The 26,802-nt window shown below is 35.7% G+C and overlaps 7 protein-coding genes across 10 annotated transcripts; 3 read left to right on the forward strand and 4 right to left on the reverse strand.

Annotated features, from left to right (window-relative positions):
• The first annotated feature begins 96 nt into the window (after positions 1-96).
• LOC106411183 (phytochrome-interacting ankyrin-repeat protein 2) lies at positions 97-1,571 on the forward strand. 2 transcript variants are annotated; one of them, XM_013851893.3, is made up of 2 exons: positions 97-263; positions 468-1,571. In XM_013851893.3, exon 2 carries the CDS (start codon positions 901-903, stop codon positions 1,426-1,428), a length of 528 nt encoding a protein of 175 aa, XP_013707347.1. In that variant the 5' UTR covers positions 97-263; positions 468-900; the 3' UTR covers positions 1,429-1,571. The 2 variants fall into 2 exon arrangements, with proteins under 2 accessions (XP_013707347.1, XP_013707348.1); XM_013851894.3 differs by having other exon boundaries at positions 108-258.
• Positions 1,572-1,862: 291 nt separating this feature from the next.
• Positions 1,863-4,612, forward strand: LOC106411461 (probable leucine-rich repeat receptor-like protein kinase At1g35710). The gene is made up of 11 exons (XM_013852232.3): positions 1,863-2,139; positions 2,343-2,490; positions 2,608-2,679; positions 2,845-2,916; positions 3,102-3,173; positions 3,264-3,407; positions 3,489-3,569; positions 3,666-3,737; positions 3,823-3,894; positions 3,974-4,045; positions 4,204-4,612. The coding sequence occupies exons 1-11, from the start codon at positions 2,055-2,057 to the stop codon at positions 4,292-4,294; spliced, it is 981 nt and encodes a 326-aa protein (XP_013707686.1). The 5' UTR covers positions 1,863-2,054; the 3' UTR covers positions 4,295-4,612.
• On the reverse strand, positions 4,474-9,011 carry LOC106411460 (heparanase-like protein 2). 2 transcript variants are annotated; one of them, XM_048762026.1, is made up of 10 exons: positions 8,787-9,011; positions 7,843-8,101; positions 7,724-7,760; positions 7,462-7,645; positions 6,066-6,214; positions 5,753-5,986; positions 5,483-5,675; positions 5,289-5,414; positions 5,119-5,218; positions 4,474-5,039 (listed from the first exon to the last, which is right to left on the reverse strand). In XM_048762026.1, exons 2-10 carry the CDS (start codon positions 8,059-8,061, stop codon positions 4,656-4,658), a joined length of 1,626 nt encoding a protein of 541 aa, XP_048617983.1. In that variant the 5' UTR covers positions 8,062-8,101; positions 8,787-9,011; the 3' UTR covers positions 4,474-4,655. The 2 variants fall into 2 exon arrangements, with proteins under 2 accessions (XP_048617983.1, XP_022561652.2); XM_022705931.2 differs by lacking the exon at positions 8,787-9,011 and having other exon boundaries at positions 7,843-8,715.
• A 538-nt stretch (positions 9,012-9,549) lies between these two features.
• On the forward strand, positions 9,550-11,948 carry LOC106407078. Its single transcript, XM_048762027.1, has one exon. It carries the CDS (start codon positions 10,581-10,583, stop codon positions 11,946-11,948), a length of 1,368 nt encoding a protein of 455 aa, XP_048617984.1. The 5' UTR covers positions 9,550-10,580.
• Positions 11,949-11,958: 10 nt separating this feature from the next.
• On the reverse strand, positions 11,959-14,626 carry LOC106407077 (transcription factor PIF7). 2 transcript variants are annotated; one of them, XM_013847859.3, is made up of 6 exons: positions 14,134-14,626; positions 13,605-14,010; positions 13,413-13,526; positions 13,266-13,331; positions 12,569-12,964; positions 11,959-12,311 (listed from the first exon to the last, which is right to left on the reverse strand). In XM_013847859.3, coding segments are annotated over exons 1-6 (1,107 nt in total). In that variant the 5' UTR covers positions 14,136-14,626; the 3' UTR covers positions 11,959-12,188. The 2 variants fall into 2 exon arrangements, with proteins under 2 accessions (XP_013703313.1, XP_013703314.1); XM_013847860.3 differs by having other exon boundaries at positions 13,413-13,517; positions 14,134-14,563.
• A 2,948-nt stretch (positions 14,627-17,574) lies between these two features.
• Positions 17,575-19,147, reverse strand: LOC106409599. The gene is made up of 6 exons (XM_013850203.3): positions 19,005-19,147; positions 18,820-18,881; positions 18,453-18,716; positions 18,223-18,373; positions 18,058-18,139; positions 17,575-17,954 (listed from the first exon to the last, which is right to left on the reverse strand). The coding sequence occupies exons 1-6, from the start codon at positions 19,076-19,078 to the stop codon at positions 17,751-17,753; spliced, it is 837 nt and encodes a 278-aa protein (XP_013705657.2). The 5' UTR covers positions 19,079-19,147; the 3' UTR covers positions 17,575-17,750.
• A 6,956-nt stretch (positions 19,148-26,103) lies between these two features.
• On the reverse strand, positions 26,104-26,802 carry LOC125590646. The gene has a single exon (XM_048764296.1). The coding sequence runs from the start codon at positions 26,800-26,802 to the stop codon at positions 26,104-26,106; it is 699 nt and encodes a 232-aa protein (XP_048620253.1).

The following is a 26,802-nucleotide window of genomic DNA, read 5'->3' on the forward strand; positions in this document are numbered from 1 at the left end:
CCCGGTTATAGAATGGGCCGAATATTAAGGCCCGTTATATTAGGCCGATAGTGATGATAAGCCTTGTATGAGCTGGCGTGTTGGACGACACACAAATATAGTAAACAAAACTCATCTTCTCTGTGTCTTCTTATAAAATTCGATTCGATCTGCCACGAGCAAACCCTAGCGCAAACTCCTATAGATTCCTCAGCGAGAAGAAAATCTGCAACTCCGAGCTTGATTTCACCATCCCCTCTCTCTCTATCTCCTCGCTGGGTAAGGTACGAGCTCGGTTCTTTCTTTGGAATTGATTGGATTGTTTGTCGTTGGTACTCATCGGTAGATTCGCATGCCTTAGTTTTGGTGGAATTTGCCTGGATTTGAAAAAAGCCTCGATCTACACTAATGGAGCTTTTGCTCTTCTTGTTTTGTTAATGTGTTTTCACTAATTTTGGTATTCTTATTTTTCTTTTTTTTGTTGGCAGATCTGTGGTGTTTTTTTGACTCTACAGCTCATATCGATTGCTTTCTTGGCTGAGAAATTAACGCTAAGGTTGAGTCTCGATGTGGGACGCTAATCATTAGACTTTTGTTTTCAAAGTGATGCTCGTCTTCTCTCCTCTGTCTATGGCTTTTACTGTCATCCTTCAAAAGCTTAGTGTCTTTGGTCCTGGTTTGAATCCCTCCTTCCCTTACTGCATCGCCAATCACTCCCGTTAAGTCTGCCTCCTTCACTGTCTACACTCTTGATATTGCTTTAGACATTCTTGAGTGTCATGTAAATCTCTGCTCTCTCATAGCATAAGTGTATCTTGCTGAGTTAGTTCTTGAGGTAAGTCTTCTTTGACCTTCTACACCAAAACCCGCATCTTACTTTCAAAGCTAGTTCTACTTTGCCTGAAGCTTAGACCCAAAGAAATGATCCAAGACCTGCCGGTTGCATTCTCGCTCCGGCGTAACTCCTTTAGACGCCGATCCCCAAGATCAAACGTCGATGACAGGGGATGGACTCCGCTCCACATCAAAGCCCGGAAAGGCGATCTGAAATCCGTCAAACAGCTGCTCGACCAAGGGTTCGACGTCAACGCTCTAGCGTGGGGACCCAAATCAAAGGGAGTGACTCCGCTTCACCTTGCTGCCGAGGGAGGTCACATTGAAGTCATGGATCTGCTCCTCGAGCGCGGGGCCAACATCGATGCCAGAACATGGGGGTCATGCGGGTGGACCCCTCTCCACGCTGCGGCCAAAGAGAGGAAGAGAGAAGCGGTGAAGTTTCTGGTGGAGAATGGGGCGTTTCTGCCGGATGACATAAGTGATACGAGATTCAATCCGCCGGTGCATTACTGTCATGGACTGGAGTGGGCGTACGAGGAGATGGAGAAGCTTAAGAGCGAGTCTTCTTCTTCTTCATCTGGTGGAGACACTTCTTGCAGTTCAGAGAACTGATCTTTGTTGCTGTCTTTTTTGCTTTGATATTTCTCAAGAAACTTGTCAGAACTCTATGGTTTGTGTTTGGTTTTGTATCTTATATACAGTATGTTAAAACTCCTACTGGTATGCCTTGCATAATAAATCTTGTGTCATAATAACTTATGTTCTGAGAAGGTAGCCAACTTTGGTTTAACGCTTGCTCTCGGTTAACCGGTTCTGGATTAAACAAATGTGAGCACACTTGTCTTTGGTCTCATCTGAGTTATGATCTACCAACAGGTTGGTTTATTAGTGAGGTGGATGAATCTAATCATCTCTATTAACATAATCAACACAGACTAGATACAAAACTTTAAAATTGTGAGTGTGAGACCATTTGCTAATATTTATTATATTAAAATTCCCCAACATGGTAGTGATTTTATTCTTTTGACAAATTAACAGAAACTGGACGCGGTTGGTCCAAAACCAATATAAATCTGTTACAAACCCGGGTCGTTACCAGACCCGTCGGTGAGAAACGGGTTTGAAAACACACGTATTCGGACAAGAAAAAATGACTTCCCTTTATTAATATCGCTCGCCTCTTAGATCCGTCTTGTTCTCATTCACACTCCAGCTGTGAAGCAAAAAGAGAAACCATGGCTTCTCGGTGTGATCTACTTGTGATCTGCGTCTTGTCTCTCCTCGTTGCTCTCACTCACTCCAAGACGTTGAAGCGAGATGGTAACTCTGCTTCTTCCCACTCAATTTCTGGTTTTGTATCTACGGATCCTCCATTGCTTGGATTATTTATAAATCTTTTATCAGATTTAGAAACTTTTTTTTTGGTTGGAGATTCGAAACAATGATTAGATCTGATAGAGTATCTGTACTAATCGCAGTCGAGTTCTATCTTATTAGCTCATGTGTTGGATCTTGTGCTACAGTGAAAGCATTGAATGAAATAAAAGCATCTTTGGGATGGAGAGTGGTGTATTCATGGGTCGGTGATGATCCTTGTGGAGATGGAGACCTTCCTCCTTGGTCTGGTGTCACCTGCTCTACTCAAGGTGACTATAGGGTTGTCACTGAGTTGTAAGTTCCCAATTTTCTCTTACTTTTATATGTCTTCTTCTTCTTCTTCTTCTTCTTCTTCTGTATCATAGACTAGTGATTCGCTTCACTGAGCTATTTTGCTTTCTGATTTTGCAGAGAAGTTTACGCCGTTTCTATTGTTGGACCCTTCCCCATTGCAGTAACAAACCTTCTCGATCTCACTAGACTGTAAGTTACTTCCTAGCACCTTTTTTTTTAATCTAGTAGATGTATGTTGGAAGTCTTTGAATGACTCTCTCTGCAAAACGAGATTGGACATGTCTGAGGATAAAGGTTAGAGCTTTTGATGTTTTTGAGATGGTTGGATTGAAAAATGGTTTTTGATTTTTTCAGGGATCTACATAACAACAAGCTCACTGGTCCAATCCCTCCACAGATTGGACGACTGAAACGGCTTAAAGTACTGTATGTTCCTTGCGCTCTTATTCTTTTTGATTCTGTCTTTTTGTTTTTGTTTATCGTTCTGAGACCAAACTCGGGATAGTATCCAAGTTTCTTCAGGATTACAGATTTGAATTTAAGATCATCATATCATGCACAATGCTTCTAAATACGTCACCCTAATCATTTACTCTCTTGTAACCCATTAGAAACCTGAGGTGGAATAAACTGCAAGATGTGATTCCCCCTGAGATTGGGGAGCTCAAGAGACTAACGCATTTGTAAGTGTACCTCTTGTTTCTTGTTTTGCTTCTGATGATTGTCCATTTGCCTCCAAATGAAAATCATGTTTTCTTTTTCTTTTTTTGTAGGTACTTGAGCTTCAATAGCTTCAAGGGAGAAATTCCAAAGGAACTGGCTGCTCTTCCCGAGCTTCGGTATCTGTATCTTCAAGAAAACCGTCTCATTGGTAGAATTCCTGCTGAACTGGGGACGCTTCAAAACCTCCGCCACCTGTAAACTCCCAGTTCCCATTCTCTACTTCCAGTTTGGGTCTTTTTTATCACTACTGAGATCTGGTTTTGGTTATTTTTCAGAGATGCCGGTAACAATCATTTGGTGGGAACTATAAGGGAGCTCATCCGTTTTGATGGTAGTTTCCCATCTCTACGCAACCTGTAAGCATCCCCTTCATAATCTGCTCTTTGCTTCTCTTTTCCAATTATTTATACACACTGCTTTTTTTTCTCTTTCTTAAATCTCTGATCGTTTAGGTACTTGAATAATAACTATTTGAGTGGAGGAATCCCTGCGCAGCTATCGAATCTTACAAGCTTGGAGATTGTGTAAGCATCGTACAACTGCACATTAAGATATCTGCAACAAATCGTAACGGGATAACTCTTAATCTTGGGTTACTTTATTATATAGGTACCTGTCTTACAACAAATTTATTGGGAACATTCCGTTTGCCATTGCTCATATTCCTAAGCTGACATTCCTGTAAGTTTTTATCTCCGTCTCAGATTAGCTTACAATCCAAACAAAATATTCATTCTCATTGGCTCATTTGTGAAACCAGGTATCTTGATCACAACCAATTCACTGGGAGAATCCCAGATGCATTCTACAAGCATCCATTCCTCAAAGAAATGTGAGTTCTCTCACCTTACTCTCATTCAGAACAGTGAAACTCGGAGTAATAAGAATTTGAACGAGTTGCTGATGACTGATGGTGCAGCAGACAAGTTTTAGGTTTTGCTTTCTTCAGTATTCATTCTGACAATAAGGAGATTTGTTTCAAATTTTCAGGTACATTGAAGGCAACATGTTCAAACAAGGCGTGAACCCAATCGGTACCCACAAAGTTCTTGAAGTTTCTGATGCTGATTTTGCTGTGTGATGACGAGGTAGAAGAATTCTAGGAGGTTGTAGAGAAAAAAATGTCTCAGACCTACCTCCTTAGAGAGATGGTGCCACTTTAGCTTTCTTCACTATTTGATGTTTTTGTATGGTCTTGATCTTTGCAAATGAAGGAGAACATAGACTACAAGTGTTTTTCTTATATTTTATATTGTATAGTTTGGTCACATTCCACTAATCTATATTTCTCCTTAATCAAATGATAAGAAAGTGGATTGGAATAAACCCAGTTATCAATGTATTGTCCAATAGCATGTGTATGCATACAGTTGCGAAGGTATATTCACTTTTTGTTATTCAGATTTTCAATTTTACAAGTCACCAGAAGGTCATCATGGTCTTTATGAACAAGCAGGAGCATCAAAGGTAGGCAACACAATGAACGAGATCGTCAATGGATTGATATAAACAGGAGACTTCACGCTGTATCGGACCGGCTCAAGCTTTGGGATATCTCCAGTGACCGTTGGTTCCAAAGGGTTACCGTTCAACATCATTATCTTGCTCCTCAAGTCACCGTCTTTTGGACTCAAGTGATACTCTTCTCTGTTCAAATATCCATCCGAAGCTTTCTTTCCCACCCAAGAAACCTTGCTCTTGGTTGTTTCCAAGAAAGATCTCCTCTTCGTAGATTCTGCTTGCAAAACCACCTTCACGCCATTGCTGACTCCTACTGTAAACGTCGTTTGCTTACTCAGATTAATCAGAAGAATCGTTATCCCCGCCTGAGATGATAGCTTCCATGGTCACAAAACTAGAGGATCGTTTATAGACAAGAGAGATAAAGATAATACACACACTCACTCTTCCTTTCGAACAATGAACGTAAGTCCGTAGATACTCCGAGGCATTTGTCTGAATGCCAAGAACGCCTTTACCCATCAAACGGTGCCAAAGAAGAGCACTGGCCAGATACAAAGGAAGTGTTTACGTTATGTAATAACTTAGTCTAATCATGTTGATTATGAACTTGCCTGTAGTAATCTGGATTGGGAACAAACGTTTCCTTTTCAAGCAGACCGTAGAAACCTCCAACCAAAGCTTGTCTGCAGTATACTTTGGTGTTGTGCATAGACGACATACCAAACTGATCTAGATACCTAACAAGGAACAGGTTTTGGTTAATCATTAAAGAAACTGAGAGAAAAGATTATGATTGCTTTCTTACCAGAAGCTGTTAATGAATGTCTCAGAAACCTCCCGGCCACCGCTATTGAAAGCTCCTCCAGCTTCTCCAACCCAAGCAGAAGCCCAAGGTCCATGTTCTTGAATCGTTCTCTCAACGTTCTTGAATAGTCCCGTAACTGATCCGCTCAAGTACTTGGGATCTAGTATCCTACTCACAAGCTTTGGATCATTCCCTGCCAAAAGATTCAATTATAACTCAAACACTCATACTGTTTACGAATGATGCTACAAAATACAATCTAATGCAGACCTGGACCAAGGTTGTATATATGATGAGTCATGACATCAAGAACACCAGGTCCAGAGAGGCGAAAAAGCTCCGAGTACCATTTTTCTTCATAGAACCCTCCAGGAGCTAGAAGCAATGGCTTGGTCCGAGAACTCTTGTAAACGTTCTTGATTACATCTTTAAGTACTATCAAGTCGTTACCGTAAAGCTCTACACTCACACTTGCACCAATCCCACTTCCACTAAGCTCATTACCTAGTCAAGAGCCAAGAAAGAGATTAAAAAATATTAAAAACCGGGCAGGCAGGAGTAAAGAGATCTAAGTTGTACAGACCAAACTCCCATGAGTCTATAGCGTAACCCTTTGAGACTGTATAGTTCATGAAATCTTGAGTGTTGGTGTGATCCCACTCCCCTCCCCATGCATTTCCTCTGAGTTTCTCTCTCCCGTATAATGCATTCAAACCGAAAGTCACAATAGCCCTGTAGAACTAGTGTTGGATCATTGAGGATATATTAGGACTGGGCGTTCGGGTACCCGTTGGCATTCGGGTCGAGTTTTTCGGGTTTTCGGATTTTCAGGTTTACGCTTCTAGGTCCCATACTAAAATTTTATTAGTACGGGTCGGGTTCGGATAATAACACTTCGGGTTCGGTTCAAAATTGTATTGCATCATAAAACCAATAAAGTAATCATATATCGTACGAATTCGGGTTATATCGGTTCGGTTCGGATATAACCAAAGTAAAAAACAAATTTTTTGAAGTAAAACATAAAGAAAAACATCTAAATTAAATAAAAATTAATCTATCACATATAAAATAACAATAAAATGTTAAATCAAGCATGAAAACAAACATCATTTGTAAACAATATGTATTGTCTTATAGAGAGTAGACTTTTTATTTCAATGAACAAATGATAAAATACTTATTTATAACTAATTGTGTACTTAAAGCATTTATTAGAATTTTAATATTTATTATTATATATAATATTACCACAAATATTAAATTTAATAATTGGAATACTTATATATATTTCAAAATATTTATATTGACTATTAATTTCGGATTTTTCGGGTTACCCGTTCGGGTTCGGTTAATAACACTTCGGGTTCGGATATTTTTTGTACCACCCTACAAGACCCGTTCGGGTATTTTTACGTTTCGGGTCGGATAACAGGTCAGATTTTTCGGTTCGGATTCGGTTTGGATTTCGGATTCCGGATTTTATGCCCAGGCCTAGGATATATTATCCGAAAACTGACCGGAACCGAACTAAAAAAAGAAACCTGACTAAAATTTCAGGTTCCTATTTCTTTAAATCCGTAAACGAAATATGTATGTGAATATCCAAAATATAATTTATTTATATTAATTTAAAAATAACTATATATAATTTATAGATAAAAATTATTGAAAAACGAATTAGAATGTTTTTCGGGTTTAATTCATGTTTTTGGCTTAAAACCCAAATCAAATCCGAATTGTTTCTAATTTGGTTATATTTTCGATTTTATAAAAAAAATAGAAACTTGATCCGAAATGGATATTCCCGAAGTAATCCGATAAAAAAATGATTGTTTCTTAAATGGGTTCCAAACACTCCAACCGAATAACTCAAAACCCGAATAATCCTATCAGACCCGTACTGCAAACCCGAATGCCCACCGCTAATTGAGGATTAAGTCAAAGAACAACTATACTACGAAGGCTTGTTTACGTACCCGGTTGCGTGGAAGAAACGGTTAAGTTCGTCCCAACGTTCCATATACAAACATCCTTCAGAAAATCCGAACAAGCCATCGTCACTCTTTTTGAACTGAGTGCAAGGAGTCTTCAAGTCTCCTACGTCGTAGATCACTTGGTCTTGCAAGGACCCACCTATTCTTATCCTCAGCGTCTTAAAAGCTAAACAACAATCGAGAGATGTTTCAGCATAAAGTCTGTTGGAATGTGAATATGGTTTGTGATAGATGTTACACAAACCTTGAATAGCTTTAGCAAGAAGAGGAGAAGACAAGTTCTGAAACCATTTTGAAAACATTAAGATGAAAGTAACAGAAGGTACGTGGTCAAAGCTAAAAGGTGTTTTTAATATATATTACCAAGTTGATGAGAGAGGCGTAGCCCCAAGGACACTGATCGTAATTGCATTTTTCAGGTGGCCACCAATCAAGTGTTGCGCAGACAAAGTTCTCATCGATCTCGGCGATTTGACGTGTAACGTCTATTACTATAGTGGTTTGTTCCATGTTGGTAGCAAAAGTAACACCAAGTAGAAGTAGACAACTCAAGAACACAAGGAAACAAACGTTGTAGCTCATTTTTTAGGTTTGTTTGTGACGCACGTCTCAATCGGTTGATCTGAGAGTAAGAAAACATAAAACATATAAGTGAAAATTTTCAGAGAGACCAAGAAGAGATCAGTTGAGGAACTGAGAACTCTTGCAACAAATATCAAGAAAAAGGAAAATGCAATACAGAGGAAGAAAGAGAGAACTCAAACTTGCTTATCAGAACAAGCAAATGATTACAGAGGAAACTGAATTTTAAATAAGAAAATTTCTATACAGATAAACCTTATAAAAAATTGGTGGCTTGTTCAACTGTATAAGATGACCATTCTTTTTAAAAAAATACAATTCAAAAAATTAGTCGAAAAGTAAACCATATTATTTGTTTATGAAATTTGTATGTGGATATTTTAATGGGCGATATTTGGGTATATTTCAAAGAAATTATCTCTAAATTACAATTAAACATAGCTATACGTTTTAATTAGATGTAGAATGATTGGTCAAACATGTTTCTAGAGCCGCATGCACATGACAAGAGCATTATATAATTCAAAATTTCAAACTGCTAGTTGGTCTCAGTGACGAAGATGGCGACAGCCAATTCAAATTCCACCAGGTAATGTCTAGTTCTAATATTTCTTATATGGTTACTTAGTTCATAATGATCATACATGTAATGTAGTTAACTCTAAAAAAAACTTGAGCGCGAAGAGAGATAATTGAGATGAAGCAATATCAGAATAGAAACTGACCTGAGAAGAAGAATCACCCATCCATAGTTGTAAGTCGTGTCTGAATCGCAAGCAGAAGCAGATGTTCGTTTTGTTCTTGGCGTCGACAACACTTCATTCAAAGTCTTGCCATAATCTTGAATTTTATCGCCTCTTCTCTCTCTTTATTGTTTGTCTTTGTCATAAAGCGTGCTCAAACTACTTTAACTGAATATTAGCGTACCGAAATGATTTGAAAACAGAAAAAATAGTAAATTAAAGAATTAGAATTTGAAAGTTTATTTGGAATTTTCATTTGAAAGTTTTCAAGTAATAATTTAACAAGAGTTCAAAATTTTCTAATTTTGAAGAAGTTGAAAATTGTACCAAAATTGTTTTTGTACCACCTTTTTTATGATTTTATCACTTATGTTAAATCTTGAGATCTCGTAACAATTACAAAGAATTGTTTCATCTCGTAAGACATATAGAATCCTCATGTTTTCCTTTGAGAATAAGTACAGATGGTTTATTAATATTTATGATATTTTTTTTTATATTTTCTTCCTCCGTTCCAAGAGATGAAATGTTGCATATTAATAACTTCAACCAAACGACAAGAAAATAAAGTTTTTCTTTGTTTTTAATTCTCTCATCATGACGCTGATAGTTGTTTATATTATATTGGAGATGGAACATTCAACTATAAGAGATGGAACATATATAATTTTTTTCGTAAGTTCATAATAATAAGTAACAACTAACAAATTATATAAAATATATTTGATATAAATTTCATAAAATCTATACAAGATATTTATTAAATCTACTATTTTTTAAAAAAAAATTCTCAACTCTTAAAATTTTAAAACCATCAAAATCCAAACAAATTCTGCGTCCAATAACCCTTTTAAATTGTCAATTTCCTTTGTGCCAAAACACAATAATAATTTCCTTTCACTTGGGATCTACTATATTGGAGTTAAATTCATGCATTTCCTCATTATTTGATGGGAATACATATAGATTAATGATACTCAGATTTTTATTGAAAGCATCAAATCCAGTTATCAGTTTTATAGTAATAAATTAAAAAAATTAGACAGAAAACATCAGTTATTAATTTTGACCTTAAGTAACTTTAGCAAGAAATTAACACACACACACACACACACAAAAAAAAAACTTAATTATGTGTTTTGTGTGTGTGTTTTCTTTTCCTTAATAACCAGATCTCTATTTTCTTATTTCATCAATTTGTTTCCATATAAAAAGAGAATATAATCTCGTCTAGGAAGACAATCTTTTGGTACATATATTATTTTTTCTCTTCATCTTCTGCCGATTTCTTTGTCTTCTTATTTTGTATTTAATTTCTCCAGAGAATTCTAAGTTGATAGTTTCTCTAGCAACAATCTAAAGGTATCGTTTCTCTGACTTTTTGATTTATCTTGTATTTGCGTTTTGGTTAAGTTTGTGTTGGTTTGAAGTTGAAACTGCTAATTAGGGTTTAAAGCGTGTAGAGTACGTAGTTCTCTGCGGTACTGTAGAATTAGGTCTTTGTCCTCAAAACTTTGACCAGAACGCAATATTATATATAGAGAAATTAAAATCATTCAACGCTTGTCCTTCTTTGGGTGTAGATTCTTTCAGTTAAAACCATGTTTTGATGTTGGAATGAAGAAAGAATGTTGAGTCATCTTTTTGGTAGATTTTTTTGTCTACAGATTTGTTCTTTAATAATGATGTCAAGTTCTACAATATGATCATGATTAATAGATAGATAATTAGATCTTGTTATTGATTAATCACACTCTTCTGTCATTAGATTCTGTGATGATGGCTGTGGAGAATAGCTCAGAGATCAAAAACTGTGCAATGGCTGAAGAGAATAATACTTCAGAGGTCAAAGAGATTGATACAAATCCTCAGGAGATGACTATGTCTGAAGAAGGTTCTGTAAGAAGAATAATTGTAAAGGATGTGGGAAACGTGGAAGATGTAGCATTGAAGGATCAAGATAAGTGTGTATCAAAGACTAAAGAAGTGCCTAAGCCACCAAGTGTGAGCTCAAGACGGCATTCAACTGGAGCGATAGGTACACTAGCAGGAGGTAAACTGGAGGTTAAGTCCCGTTACCGCGGGAATCATCATGTGCCCTCAACTCATGATCTCTGCAAACATGAGGGGAAGCTAGGTGATCATCGTGATGATGCGGTGAAACCATGGAAGGTGGTGAGGCGAAGAACAAGTGTTGAAGGCTCAGAGGTGGTTAAAGTTGAGACTACTTCTTCAGGTTTGAGAAGGACGTCGTTGGGAAGTCTGAGTAGACAGATTCCTGCGGTTGCAATGAGAGATGCATTGGCTGTGAAGAAAAAACCATGTGCTTCTGTGAACTCAGAAACATCTAGCGTTAAAGGAGGTAGCGAGATGGCGAGATCTGTTGATGGTTTAAGCGTTAGAAGCAATGATAAACCTCGGAAGCAGAACGAGGGAACCGAGAGTACTGTGAGTGGTGGTGGTTCATCTGTTGCTAAAAAGGTTCTTGGCTTGGGAAGTGAGAAGTCAAGTTCTAAGGTTTATACTCCAAAGACTAAAGAGAAGGCAAAGAATCAGACAATAAGCGGTGAAGATGTAAAAGAGAAGACTGTGTGTATTGTTGAAGCTAGCGTGAAAGGTGTTCAGACATCATCTGAGAAGAAAAGCATGAGAAGTAGACTCAAAAGCTTGGCTACTCCTACTAAACGTGGTTCTGCTAAAAAAGTTCCTGAACTTGAAGCAAAGAAGATTAGGCCTACTAAGAAGATAGGTGTAAAGGTCACTCCAGCGAAGCAGCTGAGTTTCAAGAAAGGGAAGACTCTTGAACCAAAACTACTTGAGGAACAAGAAACCCAAAGCGAAGGAAGGAAGAAGAATCTGAAAGGTGTTGTTGGTGAGACTAAAAGCGTTTCTTGTGAAGGAAGTAAACGTGAGAAGGTTGTTCTGAGACGTAGAAAGGTAGAAGGGAAGAAGAAAAGGATGACACTGTTCAACAGTGTGATTGAGGAGACCATGAATAAGTTGATAAAGGTGAGGAAGACCAAAGTGAAAGCTCTTACTGGTGCTTTTGAATTTGTAATCTCTCTTCAGGACACTAACAAGACACCTCACAGCAAGGACGTAACATCAGAGTCTAAGGTTAGTCCTTTGGGTTCCAAACAGTGAAAACAAAACATACCCAAGCACTTATGTCTGTGCATATTTAATTGGCTTGTTGCTGCTGTTCTTAAAATTACAAAGTGACTATTTAATGTATCTTGACAATAACTGAACTGAAGAGGAAGTTGTAAAGCTTTCAAGTTTTATCTCTACAATTTTTTTTTTACCATACTCAAAAATACATTTTTTTTTTACAATCACGATACAATGAACGTTCATGATCTTAATAGTAGTACTCAGGTAGGACTAATCTCTTTTCTCGTGATTAGAAGAACTTGAGGGCATGCTTGTATTTACCTTTGTAGTCTGATCAGACTGTTGTCTGTAGATAGCTGCAGCCATTTTGTTATATAGATCCATGTTCATTGTCTGCATTAACATGACCAACAAACAGTGAGCTCTCAAGATTTTTTATTTATTTCTCAAATCATTTTTCAAAAAACAGTTAAAAACCGAAGTGTCGGTAACTTAGTGGTAGTGCAAGAGTGTTGGTTCCCTTTTGCCCCGGGTTCAAACCCATCTTAAGGACGAAAATTATTCTTTAAATCAGAATATATAAAGACTAACTCCGGAGCCCACAACTTTCACCATTAACCAAAAAAAAGAACTGTTAAAAGTGATTTTACCTGTGCGAGAAAAGCACTGTAGGGATCAGTCAAGGAAGCTGAAGAGGCATTGGTGCGGTCTCTGTTATCCATAGGAGGGATCATCAGTGGTGGTGGAGGAGGAACTAAACCTCCATAAGCAGCATTGCCACCGCCTCCCATTCCCATTCGCGCCATTGTTGCAAGCAAAGACATCTGAAACTGCTGTTGCTGTTGCTGCTGCTGCTGCTGCTGCTGCTGCTGCTGCTGCTGGTGTTGTTGTTGTTGGTGTTGGATGCTGAGAACTGATTGTGGAGGAGGTAGTTGTGGCATCATCATTTGTTGTGGCAAGTTGGCTCTTAAGCTCATAAACTGAACCTGTGCTTGTAGCTGTTTCAAATGTTCTATTACGTCATCCAAGATAGAGACTTTATCCGCCTGCAGTATCCAGAGCCGATTTAACTAACCGACTTGTGATATAGATACAAAGTCCTAAACTTTGAAAAGTGGGGTTTTTTGGTTGTGTAATATCAGCTTTCAAAAAATCAGTCTAGACGGCCTAGTCGGTAAGTCAGGGTATAAACAAAATGATATTTTTTTTTGCTCAAAAAAAAAAAAAAAATGATTTTTTCAAACCGACTTTTTTAAAAAATTGGTCCAGACGTTAAACAATAATCTTCTATAGAGCGCGTCTAACCACCGCCTTATCGATTTCTTAAACATTGTGTAATATATATACCTTACTTGCAGTAGGAAGCAGCTTCTGAAGTGTTCTCATCCTTTGGTTTATCCTGTGACGCCTTCTCTGAATCACAACCAAAAGAGTCCGTATGGAAACTATGGATAGCAAAAAAAAAAAAGAAGGCATATGTATTGTTTTTTTTACCCTTTCAGACTCGTTGTGAATAGCTGCGGCTCGTCCTCTTCTTCCATTAGATCTCCCAGCTTCTCCTCTAGTCTCTTGTTCATCTCCTTCAGTTTCTTGAGTTTCCTTTAAAGACTTTTATTGATTATTCCTCAAGTCATCTTTCAGAAAAAAAAAGAAAAAGAAAAAGTGTTTTTTTTGTTTGTTCTTTACCGATCCAGAGAATAAATAGTCTCCGGTTCTAGCGGTCTTCAAGCTACGACCAGATTCAAAAGAAGCCCAAGACATGTTGGTACCACTTGCACTTGCAGTGACGCTGTGACCAACTCTATGACTCTCTTCTTGAGGAGAGAACCAACAGTCCATTTCTTGGGGATAACCGCGTTTTCTTGAACAGGATCCGTCCTTGCTCTCAGAGTTGTTGTGGTCCCGTCCATTCTGGCTCTGCAGCTTGCTTGGCTGCAGAGCCGCCTGGTGGACCACAGACTCCAAAGTCTCACACCCGTTGAGAGCTTGACTCCATATAGCTGAGGCTGTTGTTGGTTCGACTCCTTCGCCTAGACCATGGACCGTTAGTTGCCCATTTTCCCATGTGAGCTCCTTCACTCCGTAGTTCGACCTGAAAAGACATTCGTTTTGTGTTAATAGAGAGTAACAAATAAAGAAACGAGACAGAAGCGTGAGGCTTTGTCTTATTTAAGAAACAGAGAAGACTAGTTCTTGTCAGAAACAGAGAGTATACATGTGTTGTTGTTACTTAGGCCGCACGTTTGCAGAGAATAAACTGACAATTCAGCTTTTCTTTTTTTTTTTCTTCGTTTTGTGGTGTAATCTTGGTGTCCTCCTCTGTTTTCAAGCTCTTCACAATCACAGCGACAACTCATGTAATGTATCTTCATTTGATCCACATTGAAGTAATATAATAAAGAGACAATGGTCCCTGCAATAACAATGGTTTTTATGTGGAGGAAGCACATGTGTGGCAAAGGATTGCTGTTGCCCTGCCTAGAATCCTCTCTCTACCCCCAAAAATCCAATAAGAGGGCATTTTCGTCATTTAACTCAGTTGTGAGGGCAAGATCATTTATTGCATGCATTTGACCACTCGGTATAAAGGAAAGCGTGTGATTCACCGATTAGGAAACAAACAAATTTCTAATAATAGTTTTTTTGTTTTTAAAAAGAAGAATGTGAATTTCAACGTTACATAAACGTAGTTGAAACCTTAGTATGTATTCATGTTGATAAAAGCATTAAATAATAGAAGACAAAGATATATTTATATATTGGAGCAAACACGTAAGAATCCGAAACTATAGTATGGTATTCGAATGTCAAAAATGAGAATGAGATGTGAGGCTGATGGTATCAACAAGTCCATTTGATGCAAGTTGCTGAGGAATACATCAATATGGTTTCAATTCTCAGCCTCTCTTAATCTATTCTTTCTCTGTCCACATTCTTCTGTCATCTCTGATCTCACAATATCTAATGGCTGCTTCGGGATCTCACAATATTCATATTGAAACATTTGTATGCAACTTATACATGTGATCAGGAGTTCATATTCCAAAAAGAACAAAACATAGTATTAGTTAATCTAAGATGAAAGAAAAAAGGAGAAGACAAGACTTACTGTATGGAAAGAAGAACACTAAGAAGTTTTTTATTTATTTTCTATTAGAATAAATTATTGTAATATTTAGTTTCATTTTTCTTCTGAAACTAGTTTTTATTTAGTTTCATTTGCTTGCAAATTTTATTTTTTTGCTTGCAAATTTTACCAAGATATGAAGCTTCAAGGATTGCAAAACAATATTTTCGATCATTGGCTTTCTTACTTGTATTGTGTATGATTTGGTTACAACCATTAGTTAAGGGCCTAGCTAGATTCCATAGCCAGGCGGTGGCAATAAACTCGATACTAATGAAATTTTTGGGGGTAAGAAATTTGACGAAGAAAAATTGCCAAAATATCATATTCATAATATCATTTTTCATGTTTACACTAACCATTTTTACTTTCACTTTTAAAGAGAAAAAAAACATTTATAACCCTAAAGTTAATTCATTTAGACTTAAGATTTAGAGTTGAACGATGTGATAGAGTTTTGGAATGTAAAATTTAGGATTCTAATAAATATATAAATAAATACTTAAAAATATAATTTTTTTATATAAATAGTTTCAAAAATAATTTTTTATTTTCAAAAAGAATTTAAAAAAATTGAATTTTTTTATAAAAAAGTTCAAATTTGAAAAAGTATAATTAGAAAACATAAAAAAAAAATATTATTATTTTATTTATTTAAATAATTATTTATTATATATATAGAGAACAAATGTATAAGAGTCTTTTGCCTTTTAATAAATAATGTATTTTGAAAATGTCTCTTTTGTTGTGGTAAACATGAATAATGGTACCAAAAAAGTAGTAAACATGAAAATTCTCTTTTGATGAAATAAATGAATATAAATATTACCAACATGAATGTTCTAAGAATATTTTTATTGAATGTACCTCAATGAAAATTTTAACATTAAAATAATAAAGAGAATGGGATGGATTTTTCATATGAAAAACTCCAAAAATCTTGAAAGATCCATAAGACATTTGGGTTTATATCATTAATTTATATATTTTATATTTATAAGTTTAAATATATATTTTATATTTATAGTTTTAAATATATAATTATACTATATTAAATATATAATTATTATATTAGAGAGATATTCATAAGAGTTTACTAATGATCTCTAAATAGTTTTAATGATTTTTCATGAAAAGGTTTTAAATGATTATATAATATTTAGTTTTATTTGCTTGCAAACTTTACCAAGACATGAAGCTTAAAGTTAGAGAATTGCAATACAATCTTTTAAGGCCATTGGCTTTATTACTTGTACTTTATAGGATCTGGTTACAACCATTAGTTGAGGTCCTAGCCTGAATAGCTTGACGGTGGCTAATAAACCTTTTTTTTTCTTTGAAAATTGGTGGCTAATAAACTTGATATGAATGAAATATGTAATGTTGAGTCAGAATAAATGTAAGTTTTTCTTGAAATATGTGATTATTACGAGATCAACCTTTGTAAACCTAAAGAGATCATCTCCCAATCATTTGGTGTCACATCAAAATCTTAAGTGATTTCACCCACCCGCTCGAGCTACGGCCGACAGTTTAAACCTCATGTCGTCACAAGGACACATGTATATATTTTACTGGATAATATTTCTGGGACCCAGGTTGATCTGTAAGTTCAGCCAATCAACTTCTTGCATTAGATTCTTGACAACGAATCCTAACGCTCCTCTGAAGTTTATCTGTTCATAGTCCTCTTCTCTTATTTTTTCTTCTTCTTTTAAAGTCTAAACTATCTTCTCTTCACATCAATTATCTTCTGTTAATCATTTGATTTGTGATAATCCTTCTTTTTATCACTGCAATTCTAGTTGACCAGTGGTGTTACATATAACTAAAATTGAAAAGAAAATGTTGTTTTTGGAAATATTATGTATTACATGTCTTTCTCTTATGTTTACATTGTGTGTACTAGTGTAACTCTGGCACTTCATGGATATATATTTTGACAACTTAACATATATCCATGAAGTTACTTTTCTGAAAAGAAATGTTGTTGGAGTTTACATATTGAACTTATTTCTCAAGAAAATACGTTGTGACAGAGTTATAATTGGAATGCATTACAACAATTTGATGCGGCCATTATTGTCATTCAAGAAACGCGAATTCATACCATCAGATCAGTGAACAAAACTCTTCACGGCATATATTCAAAGAACACGGCAAAATCATTAATAAATAAATAAAAATTGTCAAAATCTTTTGATAGAGAAATGTACAATGACAGACTGACATTATTACATGATTTCCAAATAAGAAGATAGAATAGTAAATGCGAATGGTCCTGACCACCATGTAGAGCAGTTGCAACGATCTTACCATTGAAGAAATTAATAACTTAGGCGTAAGAGAGAGACTGGACCAAATAATGCTTCATTTTCATATGAGTTTATATCTCAAAAACTTAGCAGTTGTAATCTTTTTATCAAAATCATTTTTGATCCCTTCTTTTGTGTTTACTCGTCTTTGTATAGTACATTCCGTGTGAGCTGAGTAAACATCGACTATCACATTATATATTTGATTATTTAATGAGCACAATTATTTTTAATTTTTTCACTAAAATGTAATATTATATACAAAAGACTTCTTCATAATTACATCATACTTTCTATTTATTTGTGAGATTACCAATCATAGTTTAATCGATTTTTTCATAGACAACACCCACGAATATAGTATAATTAATAGAACTAGTTACTATTATTTTAGTAATTAAATCGAAAGCAGAAATAATTGGCAGGGACTTTTCCAGTTCGACGCATTTTCTTAACTTTTTCTTGAACTTGAGCTTCTTGGCTCCTCTTCTTCTCCTCAAGCTGTTTCTTGGCTCCATCAGCAATAACTTGGATCCGTGCTAACTTTGCCTTATAATGCTGGTTATTTATTTCTGTTCTTTTCTGCAACTCACTCTTAATTACACAAATTTAAAACAAAATCAAATTATCTACTAGTCGAGTACTTAAATACACACAATAAATGAATGTTTAGTCATTTTTATGATGGGAAAACAACCTTTCTTTTCTCCATTCTGAGTTTAGCTGCTGATTTTCTCTCATTTTCCCAACCCACAATTTCAGCTTTCATTCTCTCATACCTTCGAGCAAAGTTTGATTTCTAGTTTCCAATAAGATTCTGTATACCTTTATATTAAATGACTAATTAAGAATGAAATTTGACCTTAATCTGATTTTGTCGAGTTGAGATTTTTCCCGAGAATCTGCTTTACTTGGCGCTGAAGCAAGTCCCGATGTTCTAGAGGAAGAGCCAATCTCTTGTTCCCTACGGTCCTTTTGTGGATTGTCCATCTGTTGTTTTTTGAAACTCTCCTCTGGGGAAAATTAAGTTACAAGTTTATAAGTTCAATATAGGCTAGTAACCACTTAGATAATTTTATTTGTATTAGTTACCTCCAATGGTCAAGTCTTGAGTATATGATCTGTTGATTCTCTTTACTTCGGATTTAGCTATTACCGGATTGGTTTTCTTCTTGCGAGACCTCTTGGTTTCTTCTCTCATTCTTTTCGCATGTTCTTTATAGGCTTCCTCCATTGATGTGATGACAAATGCAGCAGCCGCAACAGACGTTGCAAATTCGCTCTCTTTCTCGTCGTAGTAGTCATTTTTCTCGTACCAATGTGCTTGGTTTTTTAGCCAGTTTAGTGCTGGATTATCTTCCATAATTGATATTAGACAAGGCAAAAGTTTATCAAACATCTTCCAAAAATATGTGATATTTCTTTATTAAACAAAAATGGATAACCAAGTGCAATGTACCGGTGATGGCCAGTTCTGATAGACTTGGCAAATCCGTTTGTTTCTTCTCAGAAACTGACACCCTATAAAGATCAATTACAAATATATATTTTTGCACAAACGTTTTTTTTAGATGTATAATGCGATTTAGTTTTATAAAAATAAGTACACAAGAAATTTAAATAAAATGGAGATCGGACGTTTACCTTCCTCTTCTTTGCTTAACTAAATTATCCATTAATTGTTTCCCCAAGAGACTCCAATATTGTTTGAGCTTCATAGATTTGTCTTATATTCTCTTATACTATAGGAAATGTGGTTGTTTGTTCATGAAGCAAAAATAAACATAGAAAATAGCCAAAATTCGTATTCCACTGTGAAGGAACATGCTAAGTATCAAAGCATGTGTTCTAATATGCTATTCTTCATGTACATATTTAGTCACATTATAACTAATAGATGGAAAAACGTGTTTAGAAAATAATTGCAAGTCGTTTGGGCCTTTAGAGGAGGAGCTTCTGGTCTCTGAAACGATGGAAAAATAAATGTTATGGCCTGACTGGTTAAAACGCAGCGGTTGCGGTTGCGGGAGTTTGCGGATGCGGGTGGTTGCGGTTTATAGCGGTTTTAAAAGATTTGTACGACTGGTTCTGCGGTTAGAAATTGATGCGTTTGCGGGATACTTATGACTGGTTAACTACCAAATGCAACGACGGTTAAATAATAAATTAATAATATTTACATTTTATATAATTATAAAAATATCAAAAATCATAATATTATAATAAATATAAAAAATTATATTTAGAAAGTTATAGTTTTAAATTTTTAAAAATTATAGAAAATATTTTTATTTTAAAATTTTATAATAGTAATTAAAAGAGAAATTCCCTTGGATAGCCATTTTTAAGTTTTTGTCACAAAAATATCACTCAATGAAGAAAATGATAAAAATAAGTTTTATTAACAGGTAAAAATGTATTTTTATCCTAGGGTTAACTAATCTAGATTTAGAGTTTAGAATTAACGGGTGAGGTTTTAGGGATATGGTTTTAAATTTTAAAAAATTAAAATTTTCAAAACAAAAAGGGGCTATTTTGGTAATTTTCTTTTTTGAGAGTTATTTTTATGACAAAAACTTAGAAATGGTTATTTGAGAGAATTGTCCTAATTAAAATATAATAGATATATTTTATTTTTTTATAATTCCAATTTAAAATTTTATTGAATATTTTTATTTTTGTATTTATATTGTTTAAAAAAAAATTATCCTCCCGCAACCGCTTACAGCCGCAAACGCTAGCTGAAACCAGTTTTTGGATTTATGAGGTTTAGAGCGGTTTGAAACGGTTTGGAGTGGTATGAGCAATTGTTGCAAAACGCCAACAATCGCTACTAACCGCAAAAGCTGCGTTTGCGGGTGGTAGCGAGGAAGCCAGTCATATCTAAGTATTGGCATAACTACTCAGGTTAAGGCCCTTGATATCAACTTTCTTAAACTGTAATGTGAGCAATGGGAAGTCTTGCAACTTCTAGCTAGATAGTTAGATCACTTTTGGGCTGCTTTATTCTTATCTTGGTCCAAAGGGCCCTTTGTAACTGGACATGCCTATAACCCTACCTTCTCGGCAAAGGCTACTTGGAACAATTATCCGAACGCACGTTTTCTAAATTGTGGTATGGACGGTATGGTTCACCAGAACAGTTCAAAACAAGCTATCCGGATGTGGCTAGCGACACCAAACTTAACCACCACCCAACTATGAAACAAGATATATCGGTGGAATCAGAGGCGATCATGGACATACCGTGATGACACATTCAGTCTCCAAGATATTAATGGTTAATATGTATTTATCATTAAGTTCTCACATGGTTCAAAAAGATATTCTCTTAATAATTTTTTTTTTTTTGATAAACTATATCGGCTGATCCGGTCAGTCTCGTAAGGAACGCACTTAGTGCTACATAATCGACTAGCCCGAAAGCGTACTATACTGACTGATCCGAGTTTGGAATATCTTCCGACCAATGCCAGGGAGTTAATAATTATTTCAAGCCTCATAAACTTCAGTTAATATTTGTAGGGAAATCTCTCCACCTCTGTTGTTTGTGGTATGCGAGATAGTTCAACTTCAGAAGGAAACTTGATAGATTTAAGGGAGACTTGTTATACGAAGGAAACTTGTTATACAGTCCAATTCCCGTAGATTTAAAGAAAAAATGAGAGAGTTTATGTATTCTATTTTCTCTAAAAAGTTATTAGTAAAAAAGGAAATTAAAATGAACCACACGACTCGTAGCTAGAAAGGATTCTACAGCGAGAAACACGTTTCTTAGATTTTGTGGTGGCCACGGCAACTGTTTTTCTTTATATTTTCAATTTTGAATTACCATTATGGCTATACCACTCATTACACGCGGCAGCAGTCACACCATTCAACCAGCAATGACATAAATTATTTTGTTATAGCTCATTTTTGTTTGCGTCCAAGTATGATTGTAATGCCTATGCAGCTTCATTTTTTTTTTTATTAACCTGGGATATCCCAGGTTCATGGAGAGACCCAAACTAATCTTCAAGGGGAAGTGCAGTCCACGGATAAATCTTTTCTCGGGGTATTTAAATGGGCCCTAAAATATAGGCTCATATCCGTGTTAGGTGACCAGGATAATTGTGACTTAGTTTCGCGCAGCAGGTGGATCGAACCTAAAACGTGTTGGCGTCTCAGTCTCGTTTCCTTACCACTCGACCACAATCACCCGGTAGCCTATGCAGTTTCATGCCAATCATTTTGTCGATCCTTCTCGACACATAAACCCATTCTATTCGTTAAATGTTGTCGTTTTTTCTAGAAATAAGACTCACGTGTTTATAATTGACAAGGTAATTACCAACAGATTTTTAACAACCCAAATTTAATGTCAAGTTTAAAATATTAGATAAAATCACAAGATTTGAGGAGAGAAAAGGAAATTGATACGATGTGGACTTGACCATATTATATGTACGGGACCTACAATAATTCGATATGTATGTAAAGGGATAAAAAAAGAAATTGATAGGATATAGACTTGACGAAATTATTCAGATTGGTAACGTGTACCGAATGCTCGCTCATTGGTTGGTGACTTGGTGTCACCTTCTGTGAGAATGACGCGACCCCTTTCTATTTTATGTCAACATCTCTCTTTTTTTTTTGGTCATCTGTCAAGTTAATAAGCTTTTAAATGTTTGATACAAGACCATTCCAAAGCCACAAAGCGACAAGGTAAACATAATCTTTCAGAGCCAAATATAAAACGACAACAACACATGGCATCACATAAGCAAGGCAGAAAAATGATCACTGAAATTTTCTTGGAACATACCAATAATCACTACTAATACGAAGCTGAACGATGACAGAAACCGAGATGAACAAGAAAGCGAATACGATCCAATTTCGTCGGAAAATGTTTCTTTCTATGACGCGACCCCTATAGCTTGTAACAATTTTATCATTTAATATAAAAGGAAATTAGGCTCAATAACTTTAAAAAAACTACAATTCACTAAATAACCAAAATCCTACATTCTTTTCCTATATCTCTCTTTTTTCTCTTCTAAAATCTAATTTCCTAATTTTTGTGGTTATTTAACAAATAAGCCCATAATTAAATCCGGACAACATTAAGATTGTGATTATTTGTCACATGCAGCGAGACAAATTTAAGGGGGAATAATTTTTACTCTGTTGTAAATGAAGTGTTGGGGAAATACTTCTGTTATTATTACTGTCGATCAGAAGGTTCATATATATACAAGGTATTAGACCGTCATAAGGTCATGTTTATCCTAACAAGATAAGGATAAGGATAAACACTATGTTACAGATATACATGGAATATATACTAGATAAACACATAGTCTCTGGTTGTTTTTATCATGTCCCGGATTGGGCCTGCAGTACGGGCTGGTCCATGGTCGATCATCATTTGGTTTATAACACTCCCCCTTGATCGACACATCCGGTACAAGTTCGTTGCATGCTTAATGTTGCCTCATTAAAACCTCTCCTGAAAAACCCCAAAATCAATGTGGCAAAATGGGAAACCAAGGACAGGAAAAAGAGTACAACACATGAACTCTCCCAGATGAATGCATCACTGTAGTAGACGCATTCCCATCTGGTATCCGAGTCTTCTTGAACGTTGAAGTTGCCTATGACTTGGTGAAGATGATCAGCTGGATTCTCCTTGAATGAACTTGTAAGTCTTGGATGAACTGATGGTGCTTCAAACGGTGCTCGGATGGACTTTATAATCTGCAATAAAACTTTACTTGCTGGTCCTTTTTCATGTCCCACGGATTCTCTTTGGTTATATGGTTTTCCCAAAACGTGGACATTCAATATATATTGAGTCATAGACCCAGAACACATACAAACAACTTTACTTCATATCTTTCGTTCATTCGGACTTATATCTCTTCGTATGTGCCAATGGCTTTATCCATTGTAACCAATCATTCTTTATTTTCTTTTGTCGATCCATGTTGAGCTATAGACCTTGTCTATATTCGTTCATAATCATGAGTGTCTAAGGTCATACCATCAATAATTATTTGCTGCAATGAAACTCATCACACAATGAATTCGCAGTCATACACTCATGTCCTTTGTACATGGTTATCGATCTTTTCTTGCTTTAGCAATGCTTATAATCATTAAGCCACGACCAGACATCCTTCTGGTCACTATCCTGGTTTATGGTTCTCACTTAGGCGTGCTGACACATACACATACGGCTATGATTTTTCTACAGACTTTCCATATGTAAAACATAGCCTGTTTAATCAATCGATAACTTGTATCATTGAACCTTTGAACCATTAAACATTTTTCTCTCAGTTTGTCTTTATTATGATCACAAGGAATTATAATATTTTCTGTATGGACTGACTGTACTAAGTAAATACTTAGTCTTTCATATTACTTACAGCTGCTGTATATTACAATCCATAAACAACTTAGGAACAAAGCTTGTTCTATGAGAATTTCTTTCTCATATTTCTATGGTACGTTGATACCTTTATCCAGTGATCCATTTGCTGCTTACTACACCATTATTTCTTTAGTAAATATCCAGACAAAATTAAACTTGATTTTCTGTAGTAGCATCCACCATATAGGAGCATATCTCTTTATAAATTGTTTTTTGGTCCTTGTGAGTATCCTTGTGTAATCAAGCTATACTTGAACGTTATTTAGAAGGAACATGGACACACTATACCATGTGGTCATGTCCTTTAATCTCACGAAATTTCTTATCTCACAAGATCCATTCACTGGTTTCTTTCTTAGATGGCTTTTCTGTATGTACATGGTTACTACGCCCATCTGTCTTATAATTACTTTGAATTCTTTGAACACCCCACGTCCCTATATAGGTTTTATGAGTACTCTATGTGGGTTCATGATCCTCAGGTTATATCCTTCAAATCCCAAGTACTACAATCTTTTATGAGCTCTTATGTATGTAAATACATCTTTGGTGTTAACACTCTTTATCTTTAGTTTCATACTGTTCCAGACATGATCTAATTAGATTTTGAGATCTTATTATCCAAGACCTTTATACCTTGCAGTTTGGCGTCCCAAACTACATGGTCTGGTACCTTAGATGTGTGGTTGCGCAACCTTATTTCTCTGTCTGAACTGGTTTCTCTTATGAACTCGGATTTGTACGATTCTGAGCACCTTTCATTACTTTCCGAGGTTCCTTATTATTTGGAACTTATTTGTCTATCTCTAATAGACATTGTAGCAACTTGATTGTGTCTCTTAGACATCAAATTCGTGGTGCTTAAGCTGGTATGACATAGTCATTTTTTCTTTTCGGGTCAGTGTGTCTGGCATATATTTCTGCTAGCTTTTATATCTTTTGATCATATTCTTTTAGAACGTCTAGATCATAATCTTTGGTCTGAGGATCTTGCCAAGACAACTATGGTTGATACCATTATATTTCTCTTTTACTCTTTACTCTTTATCAGCCTGATAACTTTCTCCTTTCAAAGTTGGATAATCAGATTACTATCTTTTGTAATCTGTGTTCTTGGCCACTTGATTAAATCATCCATGTTTGGCACAAGATACATTATAGTTTCGTGGAGGAAGTCTTATTTATCTAATATATATTCTCAATCCTCATCTGAGGTTCCATCTTAAATGGCACACATATATGTGGTGGAATATTCGTATTTTCTTAAGATGGTTTGTGTATATGTCTGGTTTATGACCCTTAATCATTCAGAGGTGGGAATGTCTATGCTTACATGTATGGCCTGATGTAAATCAATATTTATATACATAATGTCCTTAAGCTTTAGGCTGGACGTGGGTGATGTACCATTAGTGAGAGCTTTAAAGCTTTCCAGCCGTGTATATTATGGTTGTAAACCATGGAATCCGAATTTATGATATGATCATGGACTGTGGGTTTTAGTCCTCTCTCCCCCTCATGAACATACTCATAATTTCGTAGTGCTTAGGACAGTGGAGCCTTAATTATTTTAGTGATTTTCCCTTCTGTGTACTTATAACACATTGTGAGATTTTATGGGATCACTTTTGTGCCTTAATTAATTTTTCATCATAATTGGATCAAGATGGCTAATCTGGTCATGCCATAAGTGTTTATTTCGTGGTGAACCATACTGGTTACCATGGCTTTATGCCTCTTTCATACTGATCCTTAGCATAGAATAAATCAGTAGAAAATATGGGTATAGGCATTCATAATGCTTTTAGGCGATTTTTCAAAAATCTGAAAGGAATCGTATTTTCTTTGCTCACTGGTTCAATGTAGAAAACATTGAAATTTTTTTTTCTTTATAACTCAATGGGTCTGAATAATGTCGTGTCTTTTGCCATTGTCAGTACCAATTAATTGATTTCAAGTGATTGTAGGAAGGTAAAGTTGAACCTATACAATCAAGATGAAGTTAAATCTATGCGAGAAATCAATCTATCAGTGAACTGACTCATTAGTCTACACCCAACAATTGATTTTATGTGATTGCAGGAAGGTAAAGTTAAACCTATACAATCAAGGTAAAGTTAAACCATGCATGAAATCAACTATCAGTGGACTGATTATCCTTTTATTAAGGTTTTATTTGTTATTTAATCAAGAATCATCAAGCAAGACCAAGCAAGATAATATATAAAAACAAAATCGTTTTTATTATTTCAATAACATAAATGAATAACAAATAAATCAATATCAGATATGAAAACATAAAATCAGAATGTTGGAAAATTATTCAATGTATAATCCGACCTCATGGTCCATGAGTGTCCACTCGGAATCCTCCTCAGATCTCTTCTTATCAAATGTGGCTTTATTAGCTTCAGGGATTTTCATCTCACTGTCTAGTACTTCATAATATATCTCCATGATGTCATTAAACCGTCTGATGTTATCCATCATTTTCTGCTTCTTTTGCTCAATGTCTAATAAATATGAGAACAGATCATAATAGGTGGTGAAACCTTTGGCCTGATGTGATAACAACACTTCCTCTGAATGGAATGTGTCACGAGTTTTGTTTAACAAATCCTCGTTTGTTACCAATTCACCACATAGTCTAAGACTATAGGTGATTCTCATAAAATCAGAGTGATAATTGTCCACGGATTCATAATCCTGGAACCTTAGAGCTTCCCATTTTTTCTTGGATTCGTGCAACAATGGCTCACAGAATCTAGAATTCAAAAATGACCAGAGATTATGAGGATCATTAACATATCCAAACTCGTCTCTTAGGTCCTCACAGAGATGGTGTCGCATAATCATTATGGCTCTGTGTCTTTCACACGCAAGGGTGTCATTGCCATACTTGATGCACTTCCCAAGTCCTCTAGACTTCAAGACGGCTGAAGTGTTTATAGCCCAATCAAGATAATTATCTCCAGAGAGATCAAGGGCTTTGTAATCTGAGGGTATGAAACTCGACAT

This window comes from Brassica napus, chromosome C7 (assembly GCF_020379485.1).
Source record: "Brassica napus cultivar Da-Ae chromosome C7, Da-Ae, whole genome shotgun sequence".
Lineage (NCBI taxonomy): Eukaryota > Viridiplantae > Streptophyta > Magnoliopsida > Brassicales > Brassicaceae > Brassica > Brassica napus.